This window comes from Spermophilus citellus, assembly GCF_964194105.1.
Source record: "Spermophilus citellus genome assembly, chromosome: 14".
Lineage (NCBI taxonomy): Eukaryota > Metazoa > Chordata > Mammalia > Rodentia > Sciuridae > Spermophilus > Spermophilus citellus.
This window is the reverse complement of record NC_138194.1, coordinates 60,859,184-60,878,161: the sequence shown is the minus strand read 5'-3', so window position 1 is coordinate 60,878,161 and position 18,978 is coordinate 60,859,184. Positions and strand designations below refer to the sequence as shown.

General features: G+C 34.2%; 1 protein-coding gene across 3 annotated transcripts in view; it reads right to left on the bottom strand.

Annotated features, from left to right (window-relative positions):
• Window positions 1-18,978, bottom strand: part of SLC26A7 (solute carrier family 26 member 7) — a 100,571-nt gene that overhangs the window by 13,329 nt on the left and 68,264 nt on the right. Inside the window, exons 10-15 of one of the 3 annotated variants that reach the window (XM_081266850.1) lie at window positions 18,328-18,405; window positions 16,875-16,970; window positions 9,821-9,927; window positions 7,978-8,044; window positions 5,139-5,276; window positions 1,284-1,332 (exon numbers count right to left, since the gene is read on the bottom strand). In XM_081266850.1, coding sequence (XP_081122976.1) covers window positions 1,284-1,332; window positions 5,139-5,276; window positions 7,978-8,044; window positions 9,821-9,927; window positions 16,875-16,970; window positions 18,328-18,405 — 535 coding nt within the window. The remainder of the gene's footprint in view (window positions 1-1,283; window positions 1,333-5,138; window positions 5,277-7,977; window positions 8,045-9,820; window positions 9,928-16,874; window positions 16,971-18,327; window positions 18,406-18,978) is intronic. The other 2 variants (XM_081266851.1, XM_081266852.1) reach the window with 2 other exon arrangements.

Sequence of the window (18,978 nt, the reverse complement as noted above, 5' to 3'; positions counted from 1 at the left end):
GACTAGAGTACTTAAATGTGTATATTTATGTATACATACATACAGATGAAAATACATGAAGCATATATAAGCTCTAGATTATGATTTTCAACTTATTTTAATAGGTCACATCAATTCTGTTGAAATATTTACAGAATTGAAAACTTGGGACTTACTAGTTTAAATTGAGAGGGGGAAATCAAGAACAAGAGCAATAAACCTAGCCTTGGCATTTAAAGTAGAACAGTGAGGGCAGGATGTGTGACTGAACAAGAGAGAAGAGGACTGAGGATGTTTTTGGAGTGTCTAAAGACAGGAGAGGATGAAGATGGCAGAGGAATATTCTCATCAACTACTTCTGACCACTGTAAAGGGCCACTGGGTGCCAGCGTTTCAACAGGATACAGCAAAGTGGCTTTCTCATCAGCTACTGTTCTGTGCAAAGTGGAATAGGTGCTGGGAGGCAGAGGTGAGAACTCCCTGAAAAGTTTTCACTTTAACAGCAAAGTAAACCATTGAAAAAGCCATCATTAAGTAAGCACTATATCACTATTTTAGAAGAGTTCTTTGAGAACACAGGCAGGAAACTGCAAATTTGCCATGAGAATTTAGGAAAGACCAGAGAAGTTAATACTTAAACTGCATCCATGTTGACATGAATGGATGCAATTGATTCACATATTTCTTTTCTGTTCTAATATATATATGTATAACTTTAATACAATAATTACTTAATACATATTTAATCAATTATAAAAGCATTCTGTATTTTTCTATCCATTGTACTATTGACAAATATTTTGCTTGTTTCCAGTTTTTTATAGGATAATAAAGAGTGCTATTATGAAAAATCTTGCACTATATTTCCCCATTAGTAGAATTCACTGGTAAAGACCCTGAGGTAAGGAATTTTCTTTGTGAGAAGATTTTGAAGTAATGATTTAATTTCTTTAATAGTTACAGAAAAATTTATAGGAATTTCTTTAACTTTCTGAATCAGTTTTTGTAAAATAGGTTACTAAGAATTTGACCATATTTTCTTTTGTATCAGGAGACCAATAACACTCTCATCTTTCACACATCCATAGTGAATGTACATGAATGATGTGAAGAAACAAATGGTGTGAACATACTCTGTATACAAGCAGAAATATGAAAAATTGTACTTTACATATGTAATATGAAATTTACTGCATTCTGCTGTCATATATAACAAATTAGAATAAAAGATTTATTAAAAAAACAAAGTAGATAAAAGATAAAATAAAAACACTTAGATTCCTTTTTACCTAAAGCTCACTCACCATTGCAGTTGCCATTGGATAGAGAATTCAGCAGCGTGTTTTGTTCACACTGAAATGAAAACAAATGCAAAGAAGAATAATGTTATTAAAAAATGACACTGTCCATGGGGGGGAAAATAACACATAATTTCTCATCTACAGTGAAAGAAAGTCTCTAGAAAATATTCTTCACAGGATTTGTTTTCAGAATTCTGCATACAATAAACTTTGAAATTATAAGATGAAAAAGACTTCTAAGGGTATATTAGTTCATGGATTATTGATGTTATCAAGTCAGACTGTCTTCTTTAGAATGTTTGCTGTAAAACTTAGTTTGTTTCCATTTTGGGTTGGAAATTAAACATTTGTTTGAGTTTATCGTGTAGCATACACAACAGAAATTAACCTCATTAACAGGGCATTCTCAGAGAGAGAGAGCCACGTGTCAGACATTTTGTGTTACACAAAAGTTAAATCCATGAAAATGCCTGAGAAACATTCCTAATTTATGGAGATGCCGGAGAAGGAGAAGGAGAATGGCTCTCTATCCTTCAGTGAAGCTTCTCTGACAATATCTGATGCCCCTAATGAGACCACATGCTATCTACTTCTTGAACACTGTATTATTGTTATTCTCATTAATGAGGATGATAGCAACTGGTATTTTTTCAGTACTTACTGCACACTGAGGACCTGATGTTGATCATTTCATCCTCAATCTCATTTTCCACATGAGGGAGTCAAAGATAAGGGAAGTTATGACACTTGATTAAATTCACAGAGGTGTTAAGAGCTGGGCTAGACTCAAAGCCTATGTCTTTCCAGTTCCAAATGAGGCTTCCAAACATTGCTTTATGCTGCTACTGTTGTGAAATTATTTTTCACTTTTAAGGTAGACTAGAGAAATTTTATTTTCCCTTCTGGATACCCAATGATACAGCTTATATATTTTGAGTATTACTTTGATAGTTATCAGCAGTACAGTTTCTTCTTTTTAATTGATTTTATTTTTTTTTAAATACATGACAGCAGAATGCATTACAATTCTTATTACACATATAGAGCATAATTTTTCATATCTTTGTATATAAAGTATGTTCATGCCAATTCATGTCTTTATACATGTACTTTTTTGCATTATAATTCTTATTACACATGTATACTACAATTTTTCATATCTCTGTTTGTATATAAAGTATGTTGACACCCAATTCTTGTCTTCATACATGTAGTTTGGATAATGATGTCCATCACATTCCACCATCCTTGCTAATCTCCTGCCCTCTCCCTTTCCCTCCCACCCCACTGCCCTATCTAGAATTCATCTATTCCTCCCATGTTCCCCCTCCCTACCCCACTATGAGTCAGCCTCCTTATATCAGAAAAAAACATTTGGCATTTGTTTTGGGGGATTGGCTAACTTCACTTAGCATTATCTTCTCCAATGCCATCCATTTACCTGCAAATGCCATGATTTTATTCTCTTTCATTGCTGAGTAAAATATCAGCAGTACAGTTTCTACCAGCTTATTTCACATTTCTCAGTCTGTTTTGGTTTAGATATGAGGTGTCCTCACAAAAGCTTATTTGTTAATGCAAGAATAGTCACAGGTGAAAGAATTGGATTATGAGAGTTGTTACCTAATCAATCCACCCTAGATTGAATGGACTGACTGGGTGGTAATTGTATGTAGGTGGAGTGTGGCTGGAAGAGGTAGGTCACTGGGGACATGCCCAGGAAGTGTTCATCTTTATTACAGACCCTTCCTACATCCCTGCCTCCTTGCTGTCTGAGGGAGGAGCTTCCCTCCATCATGCCCTTCCTCCATGATATGCTGCCTCACCTTGGGCCCAAAGAAATGGAGTCAGCTATCTATGAACTGAACCTCTGAAATCATGAGCCCCAAATTAACTTTCCCTTTTTTAAGTTTTTCTTGTCAGGTGTTTTGGTCACAGCAACACAGAGCTGACTGAAACATAGTCTCAACCTTCCTTTTATGTAGCATTTGAGTAATGTCATCTACAGGGTGTGGCTGGTGATGATAGTTAACCCAATTAAAGGAATTGGCCCCAAGACACATACAACAAGTGTGAACTTCCTTTCCCTCCTCTTAAAACTGCCTACTTGAAATTCTGTGCATAATTTCAAATAATTTACATAGATACTCCACCTTTAAGGAGGTAGATTCCAAACCACAATCCTTATCTGTGATCTACACACAGTGACTTCCTTCCATAGATACAGCACAGAAAGGGTGACAATACAGTGACTTTACATAGGAGAATTCAGGCAAACATTACCTCATTCGGTGATCAAGGTCAACATCAGTAACAAATAATGTTGATATTATGTACTTTTGATTGGTTGCAGTAAAATAATCACACTTTGCTGCTATAGATTTCCTCCCCCAAACTCATAACCCCAGTCTTATTATGAGAAAAACACTGGACACATTCTAATAGAAGAGCATTCTATAAACTATTTAGCCAATACTACTCAAAACTTTCAAGGTCTTTAAAAAAGCAATAGACAAGATGAGCCTAAGGAAGCATGACAACTAAATACAATGTGGTATCTTGGATGGAATTCTGTAATTAAAAAAAGGGAATTTAGGTAAACTAAGATGATGTAAGTAAAACATGGACTTTTGTTTATTATGTCAATTATATCAACCAATTGTATCAATATTTGTTTTTCAATAATGACAAATATGCCACAGTAATGCAAGATGTTAATAATAAGGGAAATTTGGTGTGGTGTGGAGTACCTGGATGACTGAGAGACAACACATAATCAAGGACATAAGAGAAAGAAGATATCATTGTGGTCTGGAGTAGTCAAGAGAAGCTTCATGAGGGCTGGGATTGTGGCTCAGCGGTAGAGCACTCACCTAGCATGTGCAGGGTTAGGGTTCAATCCTCAGAACCACATAAAAATAAATAAATAAGTAAATAAAGGTATTGTGTCCAACTACAACTAAAAACTACATTTTTTAAAAAAGAGAAGCTTCATGAAAAGTGCAATCAACTGATCTAATAATAGTAGCTAAGAGTGTAAGGTTTTTGAGTAGGCCAAGCACTATTCTAAGTGCTTTGCATATTTAATCATCTTGTTATAGATGAGTAAATTGAAGTACAAAGGTTCAGTAACTTGGTTAAAGTTCAACAGCTAGTTAGTAGTAAACCCAGGGAGTTTGGCTCCAAAGTCCAGGCTCTTCATGTTGCAGGGAACTGCAGGACTCAAATAATGACAAATAGCTCATTTGCATTAACTCTTACTAATGCACATTTGATTCAATAACTCTGATAATGAACATTACTTATGGAAATAAAGAAAACTGAATTTTATAATAATATTATCATAATAATGGTAGTAATTTGTGCTTCTCTGAAACCATTTATTGTATTCTTTCTTTAAGAGTTAGATCTAACAAATTGTATTTTTGTTAGGAACTCAGTAAAAAAAAAAAAAGTCCTTTGAGGTTTGAGGATATAGCTCAGTTGGTAGAGTGCTTGCCTCCCATACACAAGGCCTTGGGTTCAATATCCAGCAACACAAAAACAAACAAACAAACAAAAAACTTCCTTTGAACTAAGTGACTTGTCTTATTTATTCTTCTTGAGGTTATAGTATCTGGTACACATATTCATTAGACATGCACTCAGTAAATGAATGAAAAGATAAGTGAGGGATTACCTGAAGGCTAACTATAAGAACCATCTGAAAAGTATCATATGATATTAGGTTTTGCTGAGGGGAGAGGGTTGCAAACACTTTTATAATGTATTATTTTTATATGATATATATTTTAGTGCCATGAGGTACAGTTAGCTGTAGTATGACATTTGAATCATAAAGTCACTGTTCCTGCCTACCTTATTGATATCATCAAGTGGCTGGTTGTTGGTATTTTCCTTCTGCATTATGTTTATTAGATCCATATGAAATTTCTTCACATTCAGAAAAACAAGTGGATTGTTTATTGAGATAATTTTCACCTGCTGCAGGCTTTCCTTTTAAGGAAGAAAAAAGAAGTAGTTTTAGAACTCTGAATTAAATAAAATGGAATAACTATACCCAATGAATCTAAATCTTTTAACTCCAAATGTCACTCAATTGTAGAAGCAATTCCTTAACTATCACTTTAATTATTAAAATTTGTTTAGAAGATTTAATGCACTATCACACTTCTTATGGAGAATATGTACTTCCTCTCTATTATGAAACATTAATAACATGAGACAAGTCTGCAGCTTTTTAGAAAGTGGTCCTTATTCCTACTGACTGGGCTTTGGGTAACCAAAAAACTAGAATATACAAAGAATGCCATGAAGACCTATCTTCCCAAATTACCTCTTCCATTCAACCTGTCATTAAAATTAATGTACTTAACCATCCATATTTTTCAAAAATGAAAATATCTTCTAAATGGTCAACTGTCAACATGTCAATAATGTCATGGACTTTCTTTAGCTGAAATGTGACTTTATAAGTGATAGTCCTAATTGGAAGGAAGAGACAGAGAGTTAGTGTCCAGAATATAGATTTGCTTTGGGCAGCATTTCAAGGCATTGAAAGATGCAGAACTGAAGAAGGAAACATTTTGACACGAAAAGGTGTCTGTTTGGGCCAACTGCCCAGGTTTAACTGGCCATATTTAGTGATGAGCAATGGAAACTGTCCTCTCTGTGATTCTGGGAAAGAAAAATGCACAGGATGGTCAATTCTATGATATGATAACTCCTTACCAACTAACTTCAGGCTTTAGTATTCACATGGAAGAGAAGATGCAGAAATTGGTCATGCATGCAGGCGGAAGAGAGATGAAAGAGAAAAGATTAGGTACATTCATTTGGACAGTTCGTTTAACCTCTTTACATTTCCTCATTTTTAAAATTAGCTCCATGTTTAAACTAGATAACCTCAAAAGTTTCTAAAAACTATTGATTTAACTCTAGCTAATGAGGAGATTGTCAGCAAGTAAGTCAAGAAAACTTAAACTGCCAAAGTTTTAATCAAGAGTCAACTTCTTAGAATCCAAAAATAAAACATGAATTTCCTAGATTTGTCATAGCTAGTCACCACAATTCACGTGAGATTGTGTCAGTCTATTATTTTAAGATAAGATGAAAAAATATGTGTTTGCTAAAGAATGGAGATATTCATTGTCCCAGGAAAGAAACTGTGAATGAAGTTGAATTCGCTGAGTCTGAAGAGATCTCCCAAATTAGGAATCGGTGCTTTGAGTGAGTAAAGTGTAGAAAGTACATGAATGTAACAGGAATAACAGATCATTATATTTTATGTTAGCTATTCCATCCACCAACTCATATTCAAATTTTGCTCAGACTTAGTTTCTTCCCCTCTTAGTTTGGACATAAAATGTTAAGAAACCAGTGCGGTATAATATTTAAGTAAAATCAAAATTTCCATGTGGTGTAGTTATTATTCAGTGGGTTGATGAAACTCAAATAAATCAAGGTTTAAGGACAGAAGAAATGTCCTGCATTTTCATCTTCTTGAAAATAACCTCATATACTTCTGCATGTGGTTAGCCCTTAAAGAAGGTAAAGATTAGCCAGTTTATTAGCCAGTGACTTTTAAATTGAAAAAAAAATAGTTATTCCAAAGTTGAATTCTGTCTTAAAGCTAAAGATATCAATGCAATTATACATGTAGGGTTGATACACTGAGGACTTCGGGGGCCAGAGAATCAGACTAGAATTTTGTACAAACACTGAATTGTCATAACGAATTCAAGGAAAGAAAAAAAAAAGAGACAGTGGAAAAGTTAAGTCTGGAAACCCTCAAAGGCTCTGAACTCAGCTCTCTGTGAGGCGAGTCTTTCCATGCATATTAAAAGCACAAGCCATTTCTCTGAGTGTTGCAGGAGTACTCTTGATGTTACTACTTGGAAATTCTCTAACATGGGTCCTTCTGGTGGGAGGTCTATTCTGTCTATTTTGAAGGAAATCATGAGGTACTGAATGAAACAAGTGAATATAAGAAATAAAAGATAACACAGATTCAAAATGAGGGCAATTTTTTTTAAATTGGCAAAAATAATTCAAGTCAACATTTTTCCCCTTACTTTAAATTGTTTTGACATCTCTTAAAGGAAAATACTAGAACTCAAACACTATCAATTGACCCTCCTAAGCATAGGCAGGGCAAGACAATTTATGTAGTTTATTTCTTTAAGAAGGTGTCTGCTGTGAAAAAATCTAATCCTCTAGGCTTTCCAGAACCACTGAACTTAATTACCCTCTATTAACTATGCAATCTCAATGACTGGATTTTTTAAAAAGCAACACCATGAACAAATTTTGATTTATTCCTTTCCCTATTCTCTTTCTTCCTCTACCATTTAATCCAGAAGACTAACAGTTTTGTTTGATTACTTTATGGAAAAGAGGTTTCCAAATGTCTGAACTAATCTGGGCCATGATTTGACTATGCCTTGTAGGTATATGAACCATGGTATGATTTTGTCTGAATGCTAACCGAAAGAGATTCTCTTTTGTTCTATTGATTCATTGCATATCCACTGCCACATGAGTGGTGGTCAACATATGTACCATTGGAAGTTCACAATAAATAGAAGTAGAATTATCACATTTCAATTTTCAAAATGCATCACCTTATATGATATATCAAAACTATTGAATCCACAAACGTGATAATTTCACAGAGGAAAAAGGAAACTAAACTTACATCATCTGTTTCTGTCTTCACTTTAAATTCCATTTCTTTCATGTTTTTTATACTTAAAGTCTTTGCTCTAAAGTTAAGGCAGATAGAAAATACAACAAGTCATTTCCTGATCACTACATTAACAATGAAGAAATGAAAGGGATGTCATTTATCTTTACAATTAGAAAAGTGTCTGAAATGGTTTAGATCCTATCACCAATTTTTTCACAAGACATTGGTAAATCTATGTATCTCTGGGATATTTGAAAATAGAGAGTAACAACATAGACATCTAACTAGAGATTAATAAATGAAATTTACCTCATTTGGGTTCCCAGAGCCCCATATCTCCAAGCTGTAAGAGGTGGATTGGTAAAGAATTATAAAAGAGAAAAGATGAGAAAGCATGCAGTATTTGATAAAATCTTGTTTGTGGAGGAAATAAAGGAAAGGGGGAATCAGTGGTAAGACAAGTCAGATAACAATGAACTGTAGATACAGATTCTATAAAGATGGAGTCTATCAAGAGTCTCTAAGCACATTCTTAGGAATATAATACACATTTCAAAAGAAGGATGAGAAGTGAAGAGGAGCATTTTCAGATGGCTACTGGGAAATCAGAAAAGGTAATGGATCAAAATAGGGAAAATAATTTATAGATGTTCAGTAGATATATAAAAAGGAAGTGTGTTCCTCAATAAATTATCCAGAAATTTATAGTTACTTTATTTTCCAAGTGATTACTGCTGTTACATAGTTTGTGTCTCTTTGGATACTATATCCCTTCACATAATTAAAAAAAATCTCTGAGAGAGTACATGGCTAAGGGATTTATTTATTTTAATATATTTTATATATTAGCTACAGTTTGGATCTGAAATGTGCTCCCAAGGCTTGGTCAATATCCTGTGTCACTATGGGAGGTGGTAGGAACTTTTAAGAGTGGGGTGAAATTAGATCATTGGTAGCATGTCCTCAAAGTGGATATTGGGCCAGGTGTGGGAGTGCATACCTGGAATCCTAGCAGCTTGGGGGGGGGGGCTGAGGCAGGAGGATCATGAGTTCAAGCCAGCATCAGCAACTTAGCAAGGTTCTGAACCACTCAGCAAGGGCCTTTCTCTCCCTTTCTCTCTCTCTCTCTCTCTCTCTCTCTCTCTCTCTCTCTCTCTCTCTGTGTATATATATATATATATATATATATAAAATGAACTGTATGAGTTCATTATTATATGAGTTATATATATGAGTTGGGGATGTGTCTCACAGGTTAAGCACCACTGAGTTCAATATCTAGTACCAAAAAAGCAGAGGAGCATTGGACTTCATTCATTTCCTCTCTCTGTCTCTCTCTCTCTCTCTCTCTCTCTCTCTCTCTCTCTCTCTCTCTCTTTCCTTTCTGATCATCATGAAATGTGCAGTTTTGCTCCACCACAGTCTCTCCACCATGATATCCTGCCTTACCACAGGTCCAAAGCCATCAACCATGGACTGAACCCTTTGAAACCAAGAGCCAAAATAAACCTTTTTCTCCTTTTAAGTTCATTTGATCCCAGGTATTTGTCACAGCAATAGAAAGCTGACTACATTCTAGCTTAAAATTTTGATATTTTCTTCACTAACATTATATATTATACATATAACATTTATCAACATAAAACATGTTCTTATCTCTTTATCTCTAATTCACTTATAACAGGTAAAACATGAGACTGTAGTAGTAAATGATATACAGAAATAAACAAATGGGAATTAATAACATAGATCAGTAAATAGTTCTATTAGAATCTGTCTCAACAGTTTTCTGTAACAACACCACATACTTCGCTGCTGATTAAGAAGAAACAGTATTTAAATAAGATCTTACCTTGGGAAGCGTCCTATCACTATAGCTATGGTACAGACGACACCAAACAGTAGTCCCACATTGGCAGCAAAGCATATTGTAAAGACATATGTACTGACCCATATGCCCTGAAAGAGCAATAGAAAACAGAAGGTGTGGGTTCTTTGGTGTTCTCATCTTTCTTGTGATTTCTAAATCCCTCACCAATCTTAAGCTACAATATTCCTATGACCAAATCTCTCAGAAAGTAGATAATCATTTATGAAGTGGTAAACAGAAGCCCAGGAACACAGAAGCAAATCCCGGCTCCACCAGACTCTCAGTAGCAGTAGAAGTGGGGAAAGTTTCCTTCTTTTATTTCCAGGCACTGCCAAACCTTAGTTCAATCTCCAGCAATCACTGTTTTGAAGATCTGTAAATAGTTGATCAATGTGTGTGTTGTTAGATACATGCCATGATTTCCTATTGCTTCCTCATGTAATGTAACAATATCACAAATAATTGTTTGAAGATTTTTGTTTTTCTCAAAAATATTCTGTTTTCAAGGATTACTATAAAATTACCAATATAGTTTATTGCCACATAAGACTTTCAAAGCCTAGTGTTTAAGTGATTGAATCAAGCAACACTGCCAATTCTACTTTAACATATTAAGATCATTACAATTTTTAACTATAAGGGCCACTTGTTGTAAAAGCTAAAAAAACAAACAAACAAACAAAAAAAAAACCGGGACAACATAGTTCTTGGGAATATTTCAAAAAGTTGCAATAAACTAATTCTCTTTTAGATTATATTACAAAGTTACTCTACCTATGTCCATGCCTGAACTTATAATTGCAACAAGATATTGTAGTATAGTTGGCTTTTCTAAGCTTTGTGCTGAAAATAAAATCTTTAAGGGAAGAATAATTTGTGAAATCCAGAAGATTATAGTTCTAAATACAAAATCCTGCATCCATCAATTAGTAAACTGACAAAATGTTCACTTTCTTTTCTCCCAAACAACTATACCACTCTGATTATATATAAAATTTTCAGTTGATTTCCTCTGTCCCAATGTTTACTTCAAAATGTAATTTAATTCTATTCATACATAAACAAAAAAAAGGTAAAAACTACTCTGTAATCTGAAAACAGCATAAGATCTTGGGAGAGGTAAGTTATAGTTCTTTTTTTTCAGACACATTTGAAACAAACATTTCTAAAGGTAATTTTTATTGAAAATGTTTTTTCTTTGTCTATATTACTTATCTACACTGAGCTTGTATGATTCTCAAAAACAGACTGTTTTGAAAAGCTAAGCCTTTAGAAGCAAATGGAGGGATTTTTTTATCTGTAAAATTCCTTTTGATATTAAAGACACAAGTATTCTGGAGTAAGAGAATATATATTTTAAGATAATTCACACATAAGCTCCATCTCCTATAAATGGCAATGCTGAGTTAGGACTTAGCTCATTCATAACCTGTCATCTCTTAGGTTAGGACACTGAGATGATTTTCCTTTATTGAGATGAATTGGCAGTCATATGAGTCTTCTATTTGTGTAGTTTTTTTTTCCTTTTCTAATGTATTACATTGTACTCAATCGTATACAAAATAAGACTGTAAGCTTTTGATTATTCTTGCAACTTCATGTGAGGACTCTGAGTCTTACTCATCCTTGAACACTAAATGAACCTGCCTGAGTGTGGCAGAACAAGACCTCATCAAGAGTTTAAGAATCCAGTTCCTCCTGGCCAGCCTCCATGATTCAAAATGGCATGGGCAACTAAGGATGCTGGACCCTGCCACTTAAAAAACCACAAATCCTGGAGGCCAGGACTCATCAGAGCAACCAAAAATTTTGGTGCCATCTGGTTCTGTTTTTAAAGCATATTTACCCTCCCACAACACCATCTATTATATGTCAAGCTCTTCAAATGCTTCTTTTTTTCTCTGTGGCCACATTTACAACTTTAAAAATATAACAAATGGAAATTAATAACATAGATCAGTAAATAGTTCTATTAGAATTTGTCTCAATAGTTTTCTGTAACAATTCCTGTTAAGACCCAAATGTTGGTTATTACAGTTATTATATATTGATTAGCTTTGGGTCCCTTTTATTTTTTTCATCATTTGAAAAAAAAGAATTGAAATCCACAGCCCTTAGACACAAACTTACCCCCAGATTAAGCTTAAATAGAGAACACATAAAGTCTTGCTTCTAATAGAATATCTATCAGTGTAAAGCACAATTTAACAATGAATGGGTCATCTCACCTTTCCCTTACCTATCTATTTTACTGTCTGTTTTGGTGACAAATTCATACCATTAAATTTTGATAGATCTGTTTAGCTATTCAAACTCTGTTCTGAGTCCCTGAGTAAAACTTCCATTTAGATTCTTGATTACTTCAAAGAGGGTTCTGACCTACAACTCAAAATAGAAACTATATTGAACTGTAAAAAAATGAAAAATTAAAAATGTTTCTGATTTTTCATGTGATAACTACTTACATGACTTTTTAGCCTTTAAACCTTCAAATTATTTTACATACACATACACTCATACACATAGACAATAGACAATTTTTGGTAATTTTTCTTCCACTATACTGTAGGCATATTCTATCTATTGAATAATCTAGATATGTTATGTTTACTGAGTAATATAGCCTATATCCACAAAAATCTAGGCAATATTTTGTTGCTCCAAATATTATATCAATATTATATCCCAATAATCCATGGCTTTTTGCTGTTGAATTCCTTAGCAGATAAGAAATATTCATCTATTATCAAGCTAATTTAATGTCCCATTGAATCATCATGCACCTGGTACACCCATGTCAAGTTTCTTAATCTCACTTAATCTCACTCCTTGCCTATACCATATGTTCTCACTCTAACTTTTCAATAATCATGTCCAAGCAGTATATTACTAATTTTAAGCTCTTAACCATTTTCCAAGTTATTATAAAACATCTTCAAAGTCAACAACTCATTAATGCAAATGCATTAATTTCATACCCAAATCTACCCTTCCTCCAATGTTCTCCTTCAGTTAGAACAGTAATATCCTTCAACACACTATAATTAGAAACATTTTACTCTCTCTTCTTTCATCACTTGTCAAATCATTTCCCAAGCCCTATCAATTATTAATCAAAAACATCTAAAACCACACCCTTTTTCAATTTATTAATGGTGCCTAGTTTACACCTTACTGTCCCTTCCCTAGACTGTTCTGACAACTCCAATTATCTGACAACGATTTTTGTTATCTGCATTATAAACTATTTATCATACAGCTGCCAGAATTACCTAAGTATACATTTGGATATCATATGTAGATAGTATATTAAAGATTTCTGTATTCTACTCCTTTATATTAAAATAAATCAAATACAATCTATAAAGGGAAAAAATCAACTTCAATGTAAAAAAGAACATGTTCACAATTGTTAACTACAAAATAAGATACAATTCTGTCAAATACTGTGAAATCTGGATAATAATCAATGAGGATACTAGAAGGCAACACATTTTTTTTCTCAGAGTTCAATCAATTTTACATGTTTGTATAACCACTGGAATCCTGGGAATCCTGTGTGATAATCTTGATAAAAAACTTCGAGAGGCAAGAGCTTCTAAGTTCTACAGGGAAGGTTGAGCCACCAGAGAAGCAGGAAATATACCCATGGAGTTTTACATGATACAGTATGCCTGCATTGGCAGTGTCACAACCTAGCCATTTGTATCACAACCTAGCTTCCTGACCAAAGAAGACTTAGAGATGAAGCAACCTGAAGTATGAAAAGGAGACAAGTGTCAGGTTGCAAGAGAACCTGTGATTTCTGAGATTTTGCTTTAACTGGGGACGTGTATTAAAATGACATGCCTAAAACCATTCCTATCTCCTGCAATTCCCATGTAATTTTTTAGTAAATATTTAAGTTCACTTAAAAAATGCATATTCCTAATCATCAAGGTAACTACTTATAGAAAAGAGAAAATGAAAACATGAAGCAAAGACAAAGGATAGGTCTGAATATGTAATCAGAATCTCAGGAAAAAACTTTTGAAAAGATATGAAATATGAAAGAAATACTTTATTTAACAAAGAGAAAAACTTTGTTAAAGGAGATAAAAAAACATGTTGGAAGAATTTAGGAAAGAAGTTGAGTAGAAATAAAATATTGGCAATATAAAAAATATTTAAAAGTAGAAAGCAGAATAATCACAACTAGAAATTCATAATCAGAATTATAATAAATACAATAAATAAAGAAACCACACCAGGGGGTGGGGAAGGCGGGAAGGAGTCATGGGAAAATACAGAGACATGAAAAAAGAAAAAGCGAAATCAACAAATACAATATTTGTTAAGAGGACAGAACAAATAAATTTGAAATAAAATCTCCAAAGATACATTAGAAGAAAAATTTTATAAATAATTATTGATTCTGAGATCAAAATATACATAATGCTCATAGAAATTTGAGATTTCTTTTTGTTTCTGAGATCAAAAGGATATGTGGTGCTCATAGAAATTTGATACTGGAGCATTAACCACAGAAATATTCTGATAACATCACCAAATTTTGTGAGCAGAAAGAATGACCTTCATTGTGTATTAATTTAGAAAAAAACAAAGTTGCATAAAATAACAAACTATCATGTTTACTTCTATTTCTCTTATGTTATTATTCAATGTCTAAAGATAATGCCAAGTCTAAAAAGTTCTGAAAGAAAGCATTTTAAACTCAGCCAAAAACTACATTTTAGTATTTGTGAAAAAGGTCAATATTTTTAAAATGTAATAACTTTGAATATAAAACATATGAACCCTTTTAGGAAAACTATTTAGTGATGACATACAGAAAACAAAGAGGTGAAATGAATAACTCAGAAATGAGAACCTATATTATTTAAAGATAAAAGGTAACCAATTTACATGTTTTTAAACAATAAAATTCTATATTTTCTATAACTCCTTGAATGATAGTGTCTTCTTCCATTGATGTTCCTAACAAGAGTCTTAGATGTCATTCTAGACGGATCTACTTTATAGGATGAATTGGTGGTAAAGACTAACTATTTCAGTCTTTTAAGTATTTTTCAAATCTATCTTGTCTTGAACTTCATGATCTCAGCCTTGGTCTAGGCCTTCCTCATTTGCCTGAATTACTAGGGCAGTGCTCTAATTGTGTTATCCTCTTTCAGTATGATTCATTTCCCTAAAATTACTCAAATGATCTTTTTAATACATAAAACTTATTAATCTTGTATCTACTTCACCGTTCTGTGATACTTCACTGTCTCCAGAATGAAATCTAAAGTGATTTTTCACAATCCAATCCATTCTTAACTTTTACACCTCATTTTTCATTACATGCAGATTCACACTGCATGTCCCACCCATGCTGAACACCTTGGTATGGAGATTCAAACATGCTCACGCTCATTCCTGTATCTTTGCACAGATGGATCTCTTTCTCTCTTCCCCAGATAAAATGGACTCATTCTTCAAATCTCCACCTAGAAATCACTTCTGAAAAGAAGCCTTCTCTGATATCTCCCGCCCCCTGCAATATGGAAACATGTTTCCTTCCATATGATTAATAAGCTCCTTAGAAATACCTTTCTCACAGGGTTATCCAGTAGCTTGTTGAATAAGTTTGCATCTTCTTATTTATTTTTACCCATGAGTGATTTCATATAAACCACCTTTAAAATTTAAAAAAATGTTGGGCTGTGGTTGTGGCTCAGTGGTAGAGCGCTTACCTAGCGTGTGTGAGGCACTGGGTTCCATTCTCAGGACCACTTATAAATAAATAAAGGTCCATCAACAACTAATTAAAGAAAAGTCATGATTCTCACTCAGACTTGTTAACTGTCCTCTTGACCTGCAGTCTCCATTCATATTTCAGCTCTGCTGTGAGAGCCCTTCATATTAACCAGTACAAAGAGTGCTTCTGCCTCCACTTTTCCCCTGCACCAAGCTTTCTGAACTATAAGCATCTGGGAAAGATGGTAGTTCATCTCTACATTGCTCATGGCACTCGGCATCATACTTTGGTAGAAACTCAGTAATACTGTGCCTCGTTATTATGAAAGTAGGTATAAGTAGGTATTAGAAAAAACAATCTCCTAAGGCTCACAGAACAAAGAATCTGAAGGAGAGAAAATACATAGATCATGACATTTCAATATGGTCAATACCATATAGAGCTAAACATAAGGGTATTCATGAATTACTTCACCTATATGGAGAGGATTTGGATGCCCACATACAGACAGGTTTCTCTAAAATGTAAGTATGCTAAACATTTCTGTTCATTGAAACCACACTTCATCATTGTTCAGTACACTTTAATCTGTTCTCAGCAATAGCCTATTAACATAATGATCTTGCCAGTGTAATTCATTCACAATATTCACGTATTTAGAATGAATGTGATCACCATAAAGCCATTCATCCTATATCCACATAGCATACATTCATAGCAATTAATGCTAGTTTTACATACACATTATAAATCATCATATTTCTATTGGTGTGTACCTTCCTGATGAGCCTAGTTTCCAGAATCAGTTCATAATGTAAACTGGACATCCCCAATACACTCAAATTAGTTATCTTTTTTTTTTTTGGTACCAGGGATTGAACTCAGGGGCACTCAACCAATGAGCTACATCCCCAGCCCTATTGTATTTTATTTAGAGGCAAGGTCTTACTGAATTGCTTAGCACCTCATCATTGCTGTGGCTGCCCTTGAACTCATGATCCTCCTGTCTCAGCCTCCTGAGCCTCTGGGATTAGAGTCATGTGACACGACACCATGCTTGGCTAGTTAGCATTTCTTTAAAAGTTCTCAAACTATACACAGAAATTCCATTTCTGTCTCTTATGAAACCAATTTCTATTTTAATGCTTTTATTAAGATTTTGAAAACAATAACTGGTAGTTCGTAAAGTATACAAGTCTTAAAAGCCTAAATCTGTTTTTGGCAAATAAAACAATAGTTTTATTTGGTAATGTGCTTAAACCAAAGAAGAAAATTCAGGGTGAAATTTCTACTCACCCAATCGATCTTATCCACATTCCAATATTTTTTTAAATCCCGGAACTGTATTAGCATTCCCTTCAGCCCCACGACAATAATACTTGCAAGAACACACTGCAAACAAAAATAAACCAGTAAAAATCCAGATAAAGATTTTAGTCAGAAATTAAAAGGACCACAGTATTTTTTATTTCTTTGTTTTTAAAAGAAAATACTATGGAGAAGCTGTCACCAATTAGAAGACTAAAGAAATGTTTGTTTTGTTTAGAACTAATTTATTATTGTACTTTAGAAATATAATATCAATTCTAGGAAAATCACAGGACAAAAACTTCTGCAATTCCACATCCCAAGGTAGAAAAGAAGGAAGGAAAAGCAGTGAATGATAAGGATGAATAGTATGTCCCTTCATAATTATGCACTGTCACTTGTTTGAAATGTGTTTGTTGCAAAACTATGACACATTTATATTATTCATTTCTTTACAATTGTATTGAATCTCAATTATTTGTTTTTGCCAGAGGATGTTTATAACTCTCTTGAAAAGGGAACTCAATTATTGGAAGATCATTCCATGGAAATATTTATCTTCACTGTACAAGTGAAGAATTAGAGCAACAAAGGGTGGAGACTGGCTCTTTTTAGCCCAGCATCTTAACTTGAGTCACTTTGGTGCCTCAGGCTTATAAAGAGCAAAAGGAACTACTGGTTCTAATGTTCTGAGCCACTTAGTATAAAGGATGTATCAAGGGTGGGACCATGTATTCTGGATCCTTCTTCCTTGCCCCAGCACACAATTATTTTTTAACAAATTTCTTATAAAATTATTCCAAAGTCTACTTTTTGTACAGCAGAGTATTTCTTGTTCCATACTCCAGATGAGCACAAAAGAACTAGTTCCAGAGTGTCATTTTTATATGGGAGCTGAAGAATTGGAAGATTGTCACAGTGGAGCTGTGGCTCAATGGTAGAGTGCTTGCCTAGCACGTGTGAGGCACTGGGTTTGATCCCCAGCACCACATAAATAAGTAAATAAAGGTATCGTGTTCATCTACAACTAAATGTGTGTGTGTGTGTGTGTGTGTGTGTGTATGTGTGTGTGTTTGTATAAAAAGAAATCAGTCGGGCTGGGGATGTGGCTCAAGTGGTAGCATGCTTGCCTGGCATGCGTGCGGCCCGGGTTCGATCCTCAACACCACATACAAACAAAGATGTTGTGTCTACCGAAAACTAAATAAATAATTAAATAAATTAAATGTTTAAAAAAAAAAAAGAAAAAGAAATCAGTCATGGTATGGTACCATCCTTACCTCATCAAATATAGTATCTTTGCACCCCTCCCCTCCATTTATCTTTACTTATGTGAGACGATTTTCAGATTTAGGATTATTGATTTGACTCTTCCTAGAAATTGTATTCACAATGATTTTCATTAAAAGTAAATGGTAGAGAGTGAAAAACACTACGGTACCATGGGCAGCCAGTACAGCAAAGGTCCAATTGCATAGATGACTATAAGGACGAAAATGCAAGATATTAGACAGGCCACCTGTAAAACACAAGACAGGAAAGAAAAGAAGAAATTCTTGAACTTTTTTTTTTTATTCCAAATTTGTAGACGAGAGTGACAAATTCTTAGTTCATCTTGATTAGAAGACGCAAAATGTAGGTCCATCATTGTTAAATTACATAGACTGTCATTATGTTTTGCAGTCAGAAGAAGCTAAACATGACAGGTGACAAACTGGTGCAATCAAATTAAGTCAGTGATGAGAGAAAAGCAATTCCACACAAAGAAATAGGACACCATCAATGTTTACGGCACATCACAGCCGTGGCTTGCTGCTGTCGAATAGCAAAAGTGACATTCCAGGAAAAGACCTTTAGCCTGTTGTTGTTTAGCCTGACTCCCCTCCTTCTTCATACAGGGTTGTGTAGATAATCACTGGAAACGCAGCTTAGGGTTCTTCTGTGCTGATGACAAATCTGCACTGAAACACTTCCTCTCTGGAGTTCTTTGTTAGTAGGGTCTCTATATGAAATGGTTCTATGAGATTATAGGAGCAGTGAAACAGACTGAATAATCCTGAAATGTATAGTGTTCTAACCCGCTGAGCCTGCT